This window comes from Phyllostomus discolor, chromosome 9 (assembly GCF_004126475.2).
Source record: "Phyllostomus discolor isolate MPI-MPIP mPhyDis1 chromosome 9, mPhyDis1.pri.v3, whole genome shotgun sequence".
Taxonomy (NCBI): Eukaryota; Metazoa; Chordata; class Mammalia; order Chiroptera; family Phyllostomidae; genus Phyllostomus; species Phyllostomus discolor.
This window is the reverse complement of record NC_040911.2, coordinates 101570313-101587636: the sequence shown is the minus strand read 5'-3', so window position 1 is coordinate 101587636 and position 17324 is coordinate 101570313. Positions and strand designations below refer to the sequence as shown.

General features: G+C 53.7%; 1 protein-coding gene across 1 annotated transcript; it reads left to right on the top strand.

Moving 5' to 3' along the window:
- The first annotated feature begins 8981 nt into the window (after window positions 1–8981).
- CBLN4 (cerebellin 4 precursor) lies at window positions 8982–16486 on the top strand. The gene is made up of 3 exons (XM_028525017.2): window positions 8982–10460; window positions 13417–13533; window positions 15153–16486. Exons 1-3 carry the CDS (start codon window positions 10170–10172, stop codon window positions 15348–15350), a joined length of 606 nt encoding a protein of 201 aa, XP_028380818.1. The 5' UTR covers window positions 8982–10169; the 3' UTR covers window positions 15351–16486.
- Window positions 16487–17324: the final 838 nt, after the last annotated feature.

Sequence of the window (17324 nt, the reverse complement as noted above, 5' to 3'; positions counted from 1 at the left end):
ATCTCCAGGACCTGGTCCCGAGAGTGTTTGATTCAGTGGGTCTGGGCTTGCCCACTGAACAGGTAACATTTTTAATGCTTTCGGTTATCCCGATGAAGTTATTCTGGGAAACATGGGTGAGGACCATTGTAGTAGGATGACAGGATGTGGAGTCTTTAGAGAAATATTAAATTGAGCTAGTGTACTTTTAGGATGTGATATTTAGTTGCACTTAAATTCTTCAGAAATCGTAGCCTATTTTTGGTCGATATCGCCTGGTCCTTCCTATGCGGATGGAGGGGCAGGAGGGGAATCAGGCTTGAGGATGGAAACTGAAGACGGAAGTGTGAGGCACAGGGAAGTGGTGGAGGTGCACCATATGTTTGGACACCAGCACCTGAACCCCTTTTCATTTGGGGCAACTTACGCAGCTTGTGAGTCTTGGTGCGTGGAATAATGACCTCTTACTGTAGAATCTGAAAACACCGGGAACATACCTGTCCAGCCTCCCTTGCAGCTATGGCTTAGATGTCGGTCCCACTAATGAGATGTGCCATCCTAAGGCTTTGGCTCGTGAGCTTGTGACACCAAATAGCATGGCTTATGGCTAAGATGAGAACAAGACATGCTGGTTGCAGCAGGAACATCGGGAGATAGTCTGGGTGCTTCTCTGAGACAACGGGCGATACCTGAGGCTGCCGATTTTCATTGGCTGGGTGGGTTTGATCAGGACTGCACGGGCACTTGGGGTAGTTTGGGATTGGTGTGTGTCATTTCCCGTTCAGACCATCCTAGTCCCCAACAATTTTCTATTTACATCTGAGTGAGCTTGAGTTCCTGCAAAATGGAGAGCCCAACTGGGATGTAGGAAAGTTACTGCAAAGCAGCGTCTCTGGGACAGGTGTCCCGATACGCTTCTGTAAAGTAAAAAGCAAAAAAACCCAAAACCAAAACCCAAAAAACCAGAGAGGAGGCCAACTGGTGGTTCTGGAGCTATATGGAACCCATGGTCATGTTTTGGCTAGCCCCAGAACATCTTTGAACTAGTTGCTGATGTCTAAAAGTGGGAGTTTCACCTAAAAAAATCTGAATTGATCTTTCCATTGATAAATCAAGAGCTGGCATTACTAGGTTCACCTTATGCAGGGCTTACTAGCAGCTGCCTGCTGGGGGTAGGGGGCACGGGGCTCCACCGTTCGTCTCATCCTGCTCACGTCACCCATTTACGGTCCCTGATTGGCTTCGGTTTCCACCTGCAAGCAGCCAATGCTGACTCTGACTAATTTCAGTAGGAAAGGAATTTATGAAAGAGTATTCAGTGGTTCACAGAATATCTTAGGGGACTGGAGAACTGGGTTAGAGGGGACGCAGACAGGAATGACAGCCTGGCTCAGCTGGTGCTACGGAAGTGGGACAACTGAGATGGCTCTGGCTCCTGCACACCGCCCCCCCCCATACACCTCTCTGATGAGGGGTGCTGGTTACTGCCCCAGAACTGCTGCACCTGCTGCCACTTCTCCAAAAATGGTTCCGCAAGGTCACTGCTCCCTCTCATGTACAACATCTAGTTCAACAACATCTGCGGTGGGTGAGTCTGTTTGCACAGTTTGGTTGACATGCCCGTACCCTAGCTGCAAGGGAAGCTGGAAAATGAGTATCCGGTATTTTCACCGGTCCTGGTGGGAGGCAGGCTCTTCTTCATAACAAAGAAGAGTCTCCAGACCTGGGAATGGGTATCTAATATTTAGCAACCAGAACGCATCTCCGGTGTCCACCATAGCCCCCAAAGCCCTTGAGTCTGCTACCCTTGCCTAAGACACACGAAAGCCTAATTAAATATTGGTTACATGGAGTATAAGACCAGGAAATTTTGGAAATTATGCAGAGAGGGTCAGAGAGGAAGAAAAGCAGAGGAAGCATGGAAGGCAAAGGTGTCAGAGAGGGAGACACAGCCACTGAGGGGACAAGTTCAAAGTCTCTCCTGCCCCCAAAAACTTGGCTCTCAAGCACAGCCCATCTAGTTCCCCATTGCTCTTGCTTTTCTCATCTACTTTGCTTTGTACAGACGCTACATAAGCCCTGTGAAATTCGTTTATTTTTATTTTTATTTTTTGTGTGTGTGGTCAGGAAATACTGGACCTAGCCCAGAACTTGTTCAGCTCACTCAATCACCAAACACCAGCTGCCTAAGTGATGAGTTGGTCTCTCCAAGAGGTAGTTATTTAGCCAACAGACAGATGGCCAAGAAAGTCAAGTTAGTTGGTGTATCGTCAGGCGGGAGGCGCACAGCCAGCTGCAATAGCCAGAAGCCAACGGATTCAGAAGCCGTGGTCCTGATATCACTTTGGATTTGTTCCTAGAATCCTACAGGTGCCCAGTTGGTAGATAAAGGGCAGCCCACAACCTGGGGGGCGGGAGGCATTCTCCTGACCCCAGTGGTAGGTAAGAAAGTGGCTGAGCTGCTGGCGCGGCCAGAAGCGAGACCCTTGGAACCCAGCGTGAGGAGTGTGAGAACAAGAAACCGCCGTGACAATGGGCGTCTGGGGACAGGAAGGGCCACTTACAGCGCTCTTTCCGGAAATGTATTCAATTCCAAGTGCAGCAGGCTGGCTTATTACACATCATAAATAATTAGTGAGAATTAGAGAACACGTAAGTTAATTTTTGACTCTATCTGGTGTTATAATTGGAAACACGCTCGGAGGGGGCAGCCAGAGTTAGAATCTGTGGCACACTTTACTCACTACTCCGGCAGGCATCGAACGGGCCTGTTCCGTGCGCCGGGAGCTGTCCCGGGGAGCCGGTTGTGCAGAGCACAGACTGGCCCACCCCGTCTCACGGACCTCACAGTGTGGCACGGACCACGCTCTTCGCCAGATAACAAGGCCCGTGAATGTCAGCCTGCAGCGCTGGCGGGCAGCTAGTGAAACGCCCATGAAGCTATGAGGAGGTCACAGGATGACCCAGCCACTGATTTAATTATATATGTGATACACTCGATATGTATTTATATATATATATACACACATGTATGTGCAGGGGTGGGCAAAAGTCGGTTTACAGTGGTTCATATGCAAAATACTACAATAATTAATAAACAACAACATAAGAATAAACTGGGTTTACCATACGGCTCTAAACACTACCTTCATCCACCCCGAACATATGTGTGCATGCACACACATCTTACATACATGTTAAAACACACACATTCCAATATCTGTGCAAATATACACCTATTTTCATATGTGTACATGTGTGTATTTGTGTGTGTGTGTATATGCACATCCATAAACCTTGGCTTTTATTAAAAATTCTGTGATTTAAAGCCTGTCTCTTTCCTCTGCCAGAAGTTTCGTTCCCACTTACCATCTGCTGCTATTAACAATTCCGGGACAACAGTTAGTGCCTCCTCTGAATCTGGTGTCCCCAACCCCCCAAAAGCAGCTCCGAGTGCGCCAGGAGCGCCTCGCCCTCGGTCCCAGCCTCTCCCCCGTGGTCTCGGGGAAAGGCCTTCGGGCGTGAAGACGTGTCCCGCGGCAAACCCGGTCGCGTCACTGGGCAGCGGTGCCCTTGGGCGGCGACCTGGCAGACCCTCTGCCCCCTCCTCACCTGGGCAATGGGAGCCGTACGCTCTACCCCCGGAGGAGGGGCGGCGATGACACGGGAGGTGTTATCGGCCATGGAGGTTTCCCAAAACACCAGGAAAAGCCCCGGTGGCGCTGGGCTGGACCGAGGGCTGGGGTCTGTCTAGCGTTGGTGCCCAAGGGAAGGGCTGCTCAGACTCAGGCTCGCCCTGGACAACCCTCGGGAATTCCCACCGTGGCACCCAGCACGCCGGCTCTCGGGGAGCCCACCGCGGCCCGGGTTTCCTTCCGCGTGGGGACACACTGCTGTTTCCTCAGCTGAGCCCCAGAGCAAGTGGCTGGCTTGGGGTGAGTGGCCACGCCGTAGGAAAACACTTCTCTTTAGACACTGGAGCCGCACTCGCTGGTGCCAGGCGGTCCCTCGGAGAGGCAGTGGCTGCATGTCCACACCTGCCGTCCGCCCCACGCCCTGGGCGAGGCTGAGGCGTGCCGTGCTCAGTAGACTTACCTTTTGCATCGAAGCGGTTTCTCTCTCTTCCTGCCCAAATGCACACAGTTAAACTCAGGAAAAGTTAAACATCTCCAGACCCTTCAGCTGCCAAATAAATTATTGGATGGCTACCAGCTCCTTACAGTGTGCCTGTCTGCTCCAAGCGGCATTTAACACCTGCAGCGCTCCCCCTCCCCCCGGCTCTGTGCGGCTCTCTGACTCCTTTGTTGTTGTTTTCTGACCAGCTGCTCTTGACTTTGTGTCTAATTTTCACTTTGGAGGACCCATCTATTTCTGCTGGCCGCTGCTTTCAGATGCTCTGAGTGATGAGACCCAATGATGAAGACAGCGGGGAAGAAAGCAAGAAAAAAGAAAATTGAACTCTCGTTCTGGTCCTTGCAGGGAGCTCACCAGCCCGCCTGCCTGGTGCCGCAGCCTCGTTGGAGAGCTTTGGCCTTGTGGAATTGTTGCGGACTCACTCTCTCCAGCCTCTAGGACGCCTCCAGCGGCCGTGGCTTTGTGCTGCAGACTCAGCTCTGATGACGGTCGCTGCACTGGGTGTCTGACCCTTGGTTCTGTCTCACCCTTGAGCACGCTATGTCCTCCCCCGTTACATTGCCTGTGACGTCATAGCCATGGCCTGTGTTCACCAAGAGGTCATGGTCCTGCGGGCCCTTCAGTCCTTAAGGGTTCCATAAGTTAATGAGAATAATCGCTACCTTTAATCAGGCACCTCCCGTGTGCCCGATTCCGGGCTAAGTGCCCTGCTTCTGTTTCCCCAGTCAAACTCAGTGATGTATGGACTGGGTATTATTTTAGGATTTCAGTTTCCCTGGGTGAAGGAAGGTTTGGAACTTTCCCCGTGGTCATAAAGTGGGAGATGACCCTCACTCTGATACCCTGTTTTCCACCATGGGGCCAATCGTGGTCCCCTGCAGAGGGACCCTGGGTGGTCGCACCTGGCCCGTAGCATCTCCGAAGAACTGCTTCAGATTCACCCAGGTGTTAGTTAGTAAACAGATTCCAAGTTCATGGGCAGAACCATCACCTCAGACTCTGCATTGACACTCATCTCCCCAGCAGATTCTTAGAGCAGGGGCCACTGGTTGGGACGCCACATGCACCCTCCCCGTGTCTGCAACAGAAGTGAACGGTGGCCGGCACTCGCCTGCCCCCGGCGCGGAGCTCGGGCCCCCTGGGTGCTGACGGGGGTCGTAAAGACCCCCATCTACAACGGAATCAGAAAGTTTGATATTACTCACGAGCTTTACCAGCTTTGCAAGGTAATTTTTTTTCCCCTCCAATGTACTGTGAGACTTTATACGCCCGGGCATCTTCCTAGACTTCGACTGAATGAGTTTTTAGAGTTGGATCAATAGAACAAAAGAAAGAAAATTGCAGTTCAGCCAGTGCCACTTATGAGAAAGAATGTTAGTTCCTTTCCTCCCCAAACTTTAATTAAGCTTAAATTATGAAAAAAAAAAGTTCGATGCAGCAGATTCCCATTGAGTGGTTCACCCAGCACCTCTCTCCTCTAAAACATGTTTAAGTGTGAGTTACAGTGTAATTGCCGTGACCATTCAAACAGTAAACATCTGAAGTCAATCAATGGGATTTCCTTTCCTTCTATTGCGTTCTTCTGACATGGACACTCTGCTGTCTGGCTTCTCATATTTTCCCTCTGCTTATTCCAACGTACCCGTATCTGTTCAGACTCACAGACCGTTAACGTGGAATTGCATGGTACAAATTAATCCGCGTCACCCCCTTCTTTCACTTCAGTGCATATCGCTGTACCACTTTTCCAGCAACTGCCCGCTTCCCGTGGCTTGCTCCCGCAGCCCACCTGGCCGCTGGGACTCGGTTGTGTGTGCATTGTAATTTTGCTTCTCTCACCAATGGGTGGGTGCCCTAACCCAGGTGGGGCAATGAGTGTCCTCCCCGGGGTTTTGGGGTGTCCTTTGGATAGGCAGGTCTATCGTATGTAAAATTCAGGAGGGTGGGTTGCTGTGGTCTATCTCATAGACATCAGAGAAAGTTAGGCTGCAGTAACAAAAACAGTGGTGCAGATGCCCCAAGCAGAGCGAGAAAGGCAGAGGTGAGAGGTGGAGCTGGAGCTGGAGACAGAAAGACAGACGGACGAGAGGCACTACTTTAAGCTCTCCACCAGACTTCGTTCTGCTCCCAGGGTGCAGTCCTGCTCTTGGGGTGCCCGTGAATCCCTCTGTGCCTCACTGGTCTTCTATCTTTAGTAACTAAGGGTGGACACAGAGTTTTAAGCCTATGATTTTTTTGGACAAAAGTTTACTTTTCCTGTCATACTTACAGTGAGTCATTGGTGTATTATTTCCCCGAGGAGGAGTAAGGACAAAGGTGTTACTTTATTTAGTAAACTTTGTGTGTGTGTGTGTGTGTGTGTGTGTGTATACCTATTCTCTGCTAAATTCTGTCCTCCCTAAAAGTCGATGACCCATAGAGGACACAACAACTAACCCAACAGTTTTGGACAACTGTGTCGTGTGTGATGGCCGGGACAAGCACAGGTGTTTTGGGAAGGCCAAAAAAGAGGCATTAAAGTATGTGCTCAGCCGTAACCCCTAAGTCTAGCCGTGCCCCCCGTCACCTTAGACACGGCCCCCATTGTCCATGTCGGAGACTGCCTGTGTGCGAACAGCCTCACACAATTTCTGAGTTATAAAATCAACTAAAAGTGGTTTTCAAATCACCCATGTCCTTTCCCCCATAAATAGCGTCTTCCCGAGACACAAGTGGGCCATCCGCCGTCTCCAGAGGGAGTCTGGGGGGGGGGGTTACTCAGCCCTGCGTGGAAACTTCTGGACTCACACGTTGGCTGTGCCCGGAGCCATTTTCCTCCTCGAGCTCCCAATCCTCCCTCGAAGAACGGCATTCGCCGAGGTTGATGACTATCAGTCTAGACAGCAGGAGTGATTAAGTGACCCAGCGGGCCTCGGGGCGGCTGTGATGGGAGTCTCGTTGCCCCGTCTCCATTTTCCAGCTTCCGTACCGCGGACCTGGGGGGCTCTTGCGGCCGCACGGGGCGTGGAGCCCCCTTTCATCCAACCCCAGGCAGGGTCCCCCCCGAGCTGAGTACCTGGCATGCCTGTCTCTGCCTTCTTAGAGACATTTTCTGTAGAAGCGGAAAACCACTCACAGATCTTCACTGTCTCGGGCTTGCTGGAAATGTGGCTTCCCTGGGGGGCACTCGGACGAGCGGCCTCGGAGTTCACCGGCCGCGGGAGCATCGCTTTCCCAGGCAGGGCCAGTCCTGCCGGAAGGAAGCTGCCCGGAGGAGGAAGGGGGCAGGGAGGGCCCGTGGGGTGGGCGGGAAGGCGGGTCATTCAGGGTGTCACCATGCTGCGGCCAACGGCGCCTTCCCCCCAGACTCCTTCCCGCCCGCGGTGGAACAGCCCCGGTCTCGTGACTGAAGAGCTGTCCCCCGAAAGAAGAAGTGCTTGTCCCACCAGGAGAAGAGGAGGAGCCCAGCGACGTCTCGGCCCCAGCCTCAGAAAGACATCGGAGGAGAGGAAAGGGCCGCTGCCCTCCAGGCGGGCCGTGAGAAAGCCTGGCGGGAGTTACAGAGTGGGGTGAGGGGTCAGGGGAAAGGCAGCGCTGGCCCCATGGTGAGGCGCCAGCCCTCGGGGGGCGGGGTGGCCATCTCCAGGAGGCACCAGGTCACCCCTCTGTGGGTGCAGCTTAGACGAGGGATGCTCAACGTGGACACACAGAGCATGGCCTGAGCACCTGCCAATCAGAGCTGGTGCTGGCCCCACGGCACCAGCGTCCGGGGGCTCCTGTGGCTCCAGGCACCCGCGCTTCAGCTGCAAGACTGTAGAGCAGGCCCCCCCCCCCCCCGCCCCGGGAAATACCAGCCAGGAGGAGCATTTCCCATGTAAACGGTTGGAACTGCCGTGGGGCGCCCACGGCCCAACGGCCGGCCCTCCTGCAGGACCTCTTGTGAGGGATGAGACGGGAGATGCGGGTGCGGCTTCTCTGGGGGCGGGGAGCTCTCGCATTCATGCCGAGGAGCTGTCCTCCCTTCAGGAAGGAGTTGGGGGCCATCCATGGCTGGCAACGTTCAGCAAACACCCGTTTCATGAATAACTAGTGCATCTCTAGGAGCTCCCAATGGCTGACGGGGACGTTGTTTCCATTAAAGGCACCCTGCAGGCCTGCCTCCGGCAGCTGGAGGGGTGGAAGGAACTCGGGAAGAGTGATGGGACCCTGGAGCATGGCAGAGCCGGAGGGCTGTGGGACCTGAGTGGGGAGTCTTGCCCTGAGCAAGAGTAAAGTGACTTGGCCAGGGTCACGCAGCTGGTCAGGGACAGAGAAAAGCCCTTCCTTCCCGGGGGTGGCTGCGCCGGAGGCAGAGGAATCTTGCCAGTCAGAGTCCAAGATGGCAGTGGGGTGGCGGAGTGGGGGTGGGATGGGGTGGGGTGGGGGCCGAGTGGACAGGGCGGGGTGCTGAGGTAGGCGTATCAGGAGAGGAGGGAAGCGCTGTGTTCTCAAGAGTGGGGCTGGCTTTTTTTCTAGGGGCGCAGGTCTTGGGAGACCTATTCTTGCTGAGGCAACTCCTGCTTTCAGTCTTTCTCTGGCCTTGCCTGCGGTGGATTCCCGGTGTAAGCGGCAAGGTGCGCTCCAGAGGCTGCCCAGACTGGAGTTCCGGGAGCAGAAGGCATCGGGCACCTCCTCCCAGCGGCCCTCAAGGGCTTGGGCCCGCCCAGGCCTCCCAGAGCTTCCCAGGCCCCAGGGCTTTCTGTGGGGCAGGTGCCGGGCCAGCCGCGGCTGGGACTTCCGCGGGGCCCCAGGTCCGGGGCAGAGTGCCCGGCAGGGGCCGCCGCCTGGCCTCGCATCCAGCTCCGCCGCCGCCGTGGCTGGCAGCGCCACGCTCTGCTCAGAGGGTGCTTGGCACTGGAGCCTCGCGCCGGGGAGGGGCGAGCAGAGCTGCAGCCCCCTCCGCCCGCCCAGACCAGGGAGGGGAGGGGAGGGGTGAGCAGGCGCCGAGCTGGGGCAAAGCGCGGGGCTGTGGGTGCCTCTCCTTGCGCATTCGCTCTCCGCGCCGCGCGCGCGCGCGCTCCCCGTGGCTGAGTGGCCTCGGACCTGGACCTCGGCAGCCAGAAGCCGTGCACACCCGCTTGCTTACCGGTGCGTTAAACGCCAGGTGGGAGCTGCTTAGCTTGGGTGACCGGACTCCTTCCCCTCTTTTCCTGGGAGCCCGACGGTTTGAGCTGGAAGCCCAAGCCCGGGGCGCTGCGCTCCTATAAATAGCGCGCGTGTGCCCGCCTCGAGCTCTCCTGCCCGCGCGCGGACTGGCAAAGTTGTGCGCAGGGACTCCGGGCGTACGGCACCGGCAGGAGAGCAGCCCGCCGGCGAGCCGCCCTGCGCCTCGGAACTGATCCCGCAAATTTGTGCCTCGCGTGCTGGGCGCCCAGCTAGCGGCTGCCTACCTGCCGACTTCGAGCGACGCCAGGCTCTGGGGAATTTTCGACCGAGCGAAAGTGGCAGTCGCCAGAGTGCTGGCCATGAACACAGCCTGGCGTTCTCCTCGGCCCGGGAGACACCTTCTGCCTCCGTAACCCATCCCTGCCGCAAGCCCGCGAGCCCGGCGCGAGCGGGGCCAGAGTCGGCGCCGCTGGGCACCCACCGCCTCCGTGGCTTCTCCGAACCCCTTCGTTTCTCCTGATCCGAGGTTGGCCGGGGGGCGCCGGGGTTTGGGGTGAGCGTTTACTGTCCTTATCCCCTCTGAGGTGTGGACGTGAAGGGCTGGAGACTTTTTGGATGTCTGGGAACGAGGGGGCGGGTAAAGGAGCCCGAGGCAGGGCTGGTTCTCGGGCGGCGGAGGGCGGGGCGGGGAGTTCTGCATGAGCCCCGCGAAGGACGGAGGTAACCCAGCCCGCGAAAGAGCGCGAGGGGAGACTTTGACTTCAAACCACTGAATCGGTGGGCGTGTGAGCGCCGCCACTGCCGCGGTTCCTGCAGCGCTGCCGGTCTGCTCCGATCCAGCCGCCGGCACCTCCGCGCGCTCGGTCCCGGGCTAGGCGGCGACGCAGGCGAGCAGAAGCGCCGGCCGGCTGCGGCGGCCCTCGCGGCTCACCATGGGCTCCGGGCGCCGGGCGCTGTCCGTGGTACCAGCGGTGCTGCTGGCCCTCACCCTGCCCGCGCTGCGCGTCTGGGCGCAGAACGACACGGAGCCCATCGTGCTGGAGGGCAAATGTCTGGTGGTGTGCGACTCGAACCCGGCCACGGACTCCAAGGGCTCCTCTTCGTCCCCTCTGGGGATCTCGGTCCGGGCGGCCAACTCCAAGGTGGCCTTCTCGGCGGTGCGGAGCACCAACCACGAGCCTTCCGAGATGAGCAACAAGACGCGCATCATTTACTTCGATCAGGTCAGACTCCGAGGGATGCGGGGCGCGGGGCGCGGGGCGGAAGGGGCCGTTGCTGGGCAGCTCAGACCAGGGCTGCCTGCTCAGGCTGAGCTCGGCTGGCCGATTGGAGTGGAGGGGATCATCTAGGCACTCGCCTCCCCAGATATGTCTGGGACCGAAACTTCCAGTGTCTCTCCCACGGCTACCTCCGCCCCTGCTCCCTTCTGGCCTCCCGGAAAGGCTGCCGGGGCCGTGGGGAAAGGGCTGGGAACGCCGAGCCCGGCAGCACGAGCTCAGGACAAGTTTCACAGCAACAGGTCTGTAGGAGCTGGCTGGCTGGGATCTGGCGCCTGGACCTGGCAGTCTCTCAGCCAGAGCTTGGTCCCTGGCTAAGCCCCCTTTCTGCAGGTGTGGAGGAGGCCGTTCCCGCGGTACCCCCGGAAGGCAGGATAAATGACTGGTTTCTCTCAAGTGGAGAAGCTTCTCCCCAAAGAGAGCTCCCGGGGTCGAGGCTCTCTGCAGAGAGCTTGCAGGTGGCTGCAGAGGTGGGCAGGGTTGGGTCCAGCTCACCTTGCACTGCTGGGATCCCCGTGCACATTGCAGGGGAAGCCCTTCTCCCCGGTGCTTGCAGAAAAGTTGCGGAGGAGGAGGAGGCAGAAGGAACCGGGCGACCACGCTGAGCTCCAGCAAGGGAAGCGCTGGGGAGCCAGCCAGCTCCCCCTTCCCCTGCTCCGGTGCTTTCAGAGCACTGCGGGTTCCTGGGGGGAGGGACAGGCTTCAGGCTTGAGGCTAGGGGATGGCAGAGGCACTGACGAAATCCGTGGCTTCTTTTTCAAGACCTGGAGCTCAGAGGTTGGGGCGATGAGAGACCCCAGGATACCAGCCTAGCTTTAACAAGGCGTCATGGCTGAAAACCAATGCTGGGGTCTGGATTTTAACTGTTAAGACCCCCCTAGAGTCATTTTAATCCCAGAGCCCGTGCGTAGCCCGCAGCTGAACGCAAAGCCCCCTGTGTCAGAGCGCAGGTGGGGAGGTACTGCTCCAGGTTGTGCCAGGGAAGGGGTGAGCGACCCCTGTCTCCCTTACTTCGTGTCTCCCGAGCAAGGCACTCGCTCTCCAGCTGGCCGGGGACGGAGAGCGCCTCTCTGGGGCTGGCTGTCAGGTGGCCACAGTATTTGAGGAATTAAGCAGCCCCTTGGGGAGTGCAGTCTTTTCCCCGTCGACGGAAATCCAGGGAAGTCTAGCACCACCCCTGGCTCGCATTTCAGCACGCTGATTAAATGTCGGCGTACCATGGACATCGCCCTGTCCCCTGTACCGTGTGTTTGCAGTGACCTTTCCGCCAGTGGGGAGAGGAGAAGGGCTTGTTCTCCTGTTCGGGAGCCGTACACCCTGGAGACAGCGAGACACGCTGAGTTCTAAATCTGGATGCGGCTGGACGCTCTAATTACAACGTCTAGTCAACCCCCAGCCTTGTGTGCGGTCAGCACGGATCAGCCATTTGTGTTACGACTGAGGAATTATGCTGCTTGTGTCTGTTTCAGGAAGTCCCCCCCCCAAGTATTTCAAGTTATTTCAAATGGGCTTGGGGGAGATCTTGCTAAAGCTGCTGGTGGGGATTATGGCGTGCCCGGTGATCTGTTGCTTGGAGATCATGGGTCATCAGATTGGATGCTTACTTGGAAGAAGGGGAAATCTCAGAGAAAAGTCAGACACGGGCGTGCGTTTTTAAGCCAGGGCGCCAGCCTGCTGTACCTACCTGACTGCATTCTAGTGCATCGCTCGGAGGTAACAGCGTGTCCTTAGGGAAGCACACTCAAGGGTTACTATGGGCATGAATGGGGTGCTTCAGCGAGATAGGAGCAGATTGCCATTGGTGGAGGGGAAATGTATCTTTAAAGGAACATCTGAGTTTTTTTTGACTGCCACTTATAGATTTATTTGTTGAGGAGAAATGGAAGAAATCCTAGTCATTTCACAACTCCTCCTCCCTAATATACACACAGTCCCACCCCCCGCCTGTCTCTCTCTCTCATGGGAAGGGACTTAATCTCTGTGATGTTTGCAAACTTGGTTTAGGAGGGCCCTAACTGAAATTCAAAGTCACTTCCATAACCAGCAGACCCAGGCTGAACCTCTGGGCAAACAAAATGCACTGTTGCTCTCCCTGCAAACAGTACCTGATTTCACTTTTCATTTTCGACCCTTAAACTTTCTGTCAAAAGCAGGTGGTTGGTGAGAGGGTGATGGATGACAGCGGGAGGGACAGGAGAGAGCCACCTGTGTCACAGCCCGCGCTTCTCCACGCTCTACCCTTTGGCAGCCTGCAAAGGCTGAGTCATTGCCAAAGCGGAAGGCAGGCCCGGGCGGGCGGCGCGGGGATGACAACAAATGGCCGTGGCTCCTAGGGGAGGCTTGGCGCAGGCTCCGACGAGGGCCGGGCGTCCAGCTCGCTCCGTGCACCAGCTGTTCGGTGTCACGGAATGTGTCACACAGCAGAGGGAGTGCCTGGGCCTCTGGGCGAGGTGTCCGGGAATGGCTGCAGGAGCTCTCGGGCGCCGATTGGCTGTCTGGGAAACGCCACCTCTGGACACTGGGAGGGCTGGTGGAGGGTGGGGCCGTGACTGCACGGCAGGTGCCTTTTATCTGATAAAGCTGAGACGTGTGAAAAAGCCCTCCCGTGTCACCTGCGTCACCCGGGTGCTGCCAGCGCCGTCAGGCCTTGCTGGAATTGAGGCATGAATGCAAAGAAATCACTTCATTTCCCCTCTACCATTTAAAAGGCAGGAGAACCTTCCAATAGACAAACGCATTTTCCAAGTTGCTGAAGAGGAAAAAGCTAGAACTCAATGTTTTATTCTCCATGATTTCTTAGGCTAGTTGCTCATCAGGATGAAAAAAAAAAAAAGAAAGAAACTGATACTCACAGAAGAGAATATTCTAATAATTTACTGTTATTTGTTATCTCTCTTTGTAGATCCTAGTAAATGTGGGTAATTTTTTCACCCTGGAGTCTGTCTTTGTAGCACCAAGAAAAGGAATTTACAGCTTCAGTTTCCACGTAATTAAAGTTTACCAGAGCCAGACAATCCAGGTACGTGTCCCGTCCCCTCTGCACCCAGACGGCCGTGTCTATGGGCTGTGGGTTATGTGTCTGTGTACTTACCCAACGGAGTGCTGCCACCGTGAACATAAACGACCAGCCACAGCGGTTTATTTTAAAACACTTAACTCCCAGTTTTCTTCTTTATGACATCCATGAAGGCACGTGACAGGAAGCATATAGAAAAAAAAATAAAACAATTGAACTCATTACCTTCATAACAAGCAACCATTTATAAAAACACGGCTTAGCCACAAATCTCTTTATGAGATCTTGATCTCACTTAGTGCCTGTGTGAAATTGTTTTAACATGTCAGGAGAAAACTTGCAAGACTAGCAGATCTTTGCTTGCTAGATAGAGACACATTTGCTGTCACTGTTAAAAACGAGGAGAAACAGCCAGTAAGAATACATTTATCAAGGAACAATTATTCGATGTACTTTTTTAACAAGCACGTGCTAGGCTTTAGTTTATCCTCAGTTAACTCTGATGCTAGTGAATTCTTACCAGTTGGGATTTGACAGTTAACCATACATTTTGTTTTGCACTTTCCATGGTCATGGGCCTGACTTTACACTCCAAGACGACAAGGGGCTCATTCCTATAATGTTCGAGTATGTGGACACCTAGTTACACCAATACGTGTCTGTGGAATTCCGGGACAACTTTTTATCTTATGCTCAATATTTGTATTGAATACTACAGCCACGTGAATGATAGATTCACTCATGTACCACTTTTGTATATTATAGTGAGTGGATAAATTGATCGGCCTCAGATTTAATTTATTATTATTATTATTATTATTATTATTATATTTTTTACCATGAAAGGAATGAGTATCTAGTAAACAAATTCACAACCATGGAAAATCCTTCCCCAAGCCCCACTGTAGAAGCTTGTGTAATGTTGAACACAATAAAGTCAAAGTTAAGGATAAATTTCAAATATATTATTTGTTAATCATTTTGAGTTTATTGATTATTCTTTGCTAATTATCCATCATTAAAATCTTCAGTGGTAGTGGTGATTATTATTTTTAACACACCATTTCTTGTTGGGAAAAACAGAAAAAGAACTCACGACACATACAGTGATTTTAGACAATAATTTCAGACAATTTTCAGCACTGTGCATGTCCAGCCGCATAGTGACCTGCAGGAAGTGGGCGGAAGTTCGCTGTATCTGGTTCACCAGGGCAAAGGGCACTGGGTCTCTTTTTACTGGTATGTTGGGAAGCCACAGGCTTGCTTCATTACCAAAGGGCTGCTATTGAACATGAGAGGTAACTGCAGTGGTAAGCTTAATTTACGTGTGGATGGGTAGCCAGTTTTCACATGGCCCTGTTTGCTCTCCACGGTGGTAATTTTTTGGTGGGCATATAAGGAAATTTCCATGGAATACACTCAATTTTATTTTTAACCCCCTCCCCCCTCCCCAGCTGAGTAGACACACGGAGTCTGACCACTGCAGTCGTCGGAGCTGAAGGAAGGGGATGTAGTTACTCCATGTCCTGGTTTACCCCGGCTGTCATCTTACACGTCCTTTGGTGTCCCTAGCCGATTTTTCCACCGTGAAGGGAGCCCAGTGATCTCTCTTTGTCTTGTAGGTGAACCTGATGTTGAATGGGAAGCCGGTGATATCCGCCTTCGCTGGGGACAAAGACGTGACCCGAGAGGCTGCCACTAACGGGGTCTTACTCTACCTGGATAAGGAGGATAAGGTTTACCTAAAGCTGGAGAAAGGTAACTTGGTCGGAGGCTGGCAGTACTCCACGTTCTCCGGCTTTCTGGTGTTCCCCCTCTAGAGTCTGAGCTCCCCGCGGCGTCTGCCCAGGGGAGGGCCGCCCACCCCCGCGCTGTCGGAAGACCACCCTCTCATCCTCGGATCGATGTCTTTTATTGGTTTCCCGTGGGTCAGTATGGATTCTCCTTCAGGATCCTAGGCCCGTCCGAGCCAATCCGGCCTCACGGATTATTTGTGTGTGTGTGCGTGTGCGTGTGTGCGTGTGCATTCTGTGTGTCGCACCAGGACTCACGGCAGATGGCGCCCAGCTGTGTGTCCCCGTAACCGGTACGCGCTGTCTGCTCGGGCTTATCTTGAATTTAATTTCCTGGGATGACTGAATTCGTTACACATGTGGAGTTTTGCTCATTTATCTTTAAGAGACTGGCCACCGGGTGTAAGAACCAGGAAACTCGAGAGTTCTGACTCCAATCAACGGTTAGTGTGGTAGTGCCAAAGAGCTGTATCCTGCATTGGTACATCGGTCACACCTGCTTTCGTTCCTCCGGGGATTGGTTCGTTTTGTTCTGTTTAGGTACCTGGGACTTGTTTTTCTAGTGACTGGCTTTGTGTGTGTGCTCTACCCATAGGGTAATGAATGGCTCCTCCGAAATTTACCCTTGCTCTGAGACCGCCCACATGACTTCCCTGAAAAAAAAAAAAGAGAATGCTTCATAGTTTTATTTTACTTATATATGTGAAAGAGTCATATTTTCCAAATTATATTTTCTAATAGGAAGAATAGATCCTAAGTCGGACAAGGAAAAAGTCGCTTGTCTGAGTTCTACCTGCTCAGTCCCCAAACACCCACCAAGCCACCCTCCTCCCTGGGCAATCTGAAACTCTGTTGCTAAATTTTAATGACTGCGATTGGTATTACACTTTATTAAGAACCTAAGGGGTATTTTCCCCTTGGGCATGACGACGTTATCAGCTGGAGATGGGATGCCCCTCTTTTTTATTACACCCATGTTTCAACCCTCCTGTTGTGTTCGAAGTTATCATCTGGTTTTGCCTTAACTCCTTGAATTGTATATATTTATCTGTTTAGCTGAGATGAAATCCAAATGTCCCATACCTAAACTTAGTGCAATATCTTATTTTGTCTTTTGTACAGATCATATGAATTCATAAAATTATTTATGTCTCTGTTATAGAATAAAGGTTACTATACGTTAGTTGAATCGTTTTGTCCTTCTGGTTTGGGAAATGTGTGTTCTACTGGATTTATTTCCTTTCTCCCACTAGTCCTTTCCCCTTCCTTTCTTTCTTTCATCCTTCCTCTCATTTCTTCTTTCTGGGGTTTAAGGAAAGCTTTCTGAATGTTTAGGGATTGTTCTCTGAACTGGCATGTGAACTCTTTTTTTTAAAAAAGATTTTATTTATTCATTTTTTGGAGAGGGAAGGGAGGGAGAAAGAGAGAGAGAGAGAGAGAGAGAGAGAGAAACATCAATGTGCGGTTGCTGGGGGTCATGGCCTGCAACCCAGGCATGTACCATGACTGGGAATCGAACCTGCGACACTGCATGTGAACTCTTTACGGGGCTTCACCAGTCCAAGCCCAGCAGCGGCGAGCTTGCCGGAAGAGAGTCAATGGGCGTCGTAAGCCCTTCTTCCAGAAGGACTGACTGTTAGGAGGTGAAGTGAAAAGGAGATGCCCCGGAGCATCACGAGGATGCCCGGTAAACGAGCGAGTGGTGATGAGTCGGAGGACCGTACTCTCAAACGGAAGACCCGAGGAGAGCGTCCTCCCCTGGTCTCACCACTGGAAGGCGAATGGCAGACTGCAAGCTGCGTTTTAGGAGGAACTGTTGTTAGAGATGTCTCATCCGGAGATTGGGTCCCATTTCCTGGTCTGTTGTCCATTAGCACAATTTCGGGAGGCCCCCTTCTGCAGCCAGTGGCAGCAAGGAAGGGGTTGCAGGGTCTTGTGGGGGGAAACGCGCAAGCAGGTCCCCCAGTATAATTGTGACTCGTCACCAAGTCAAAAGGTGCA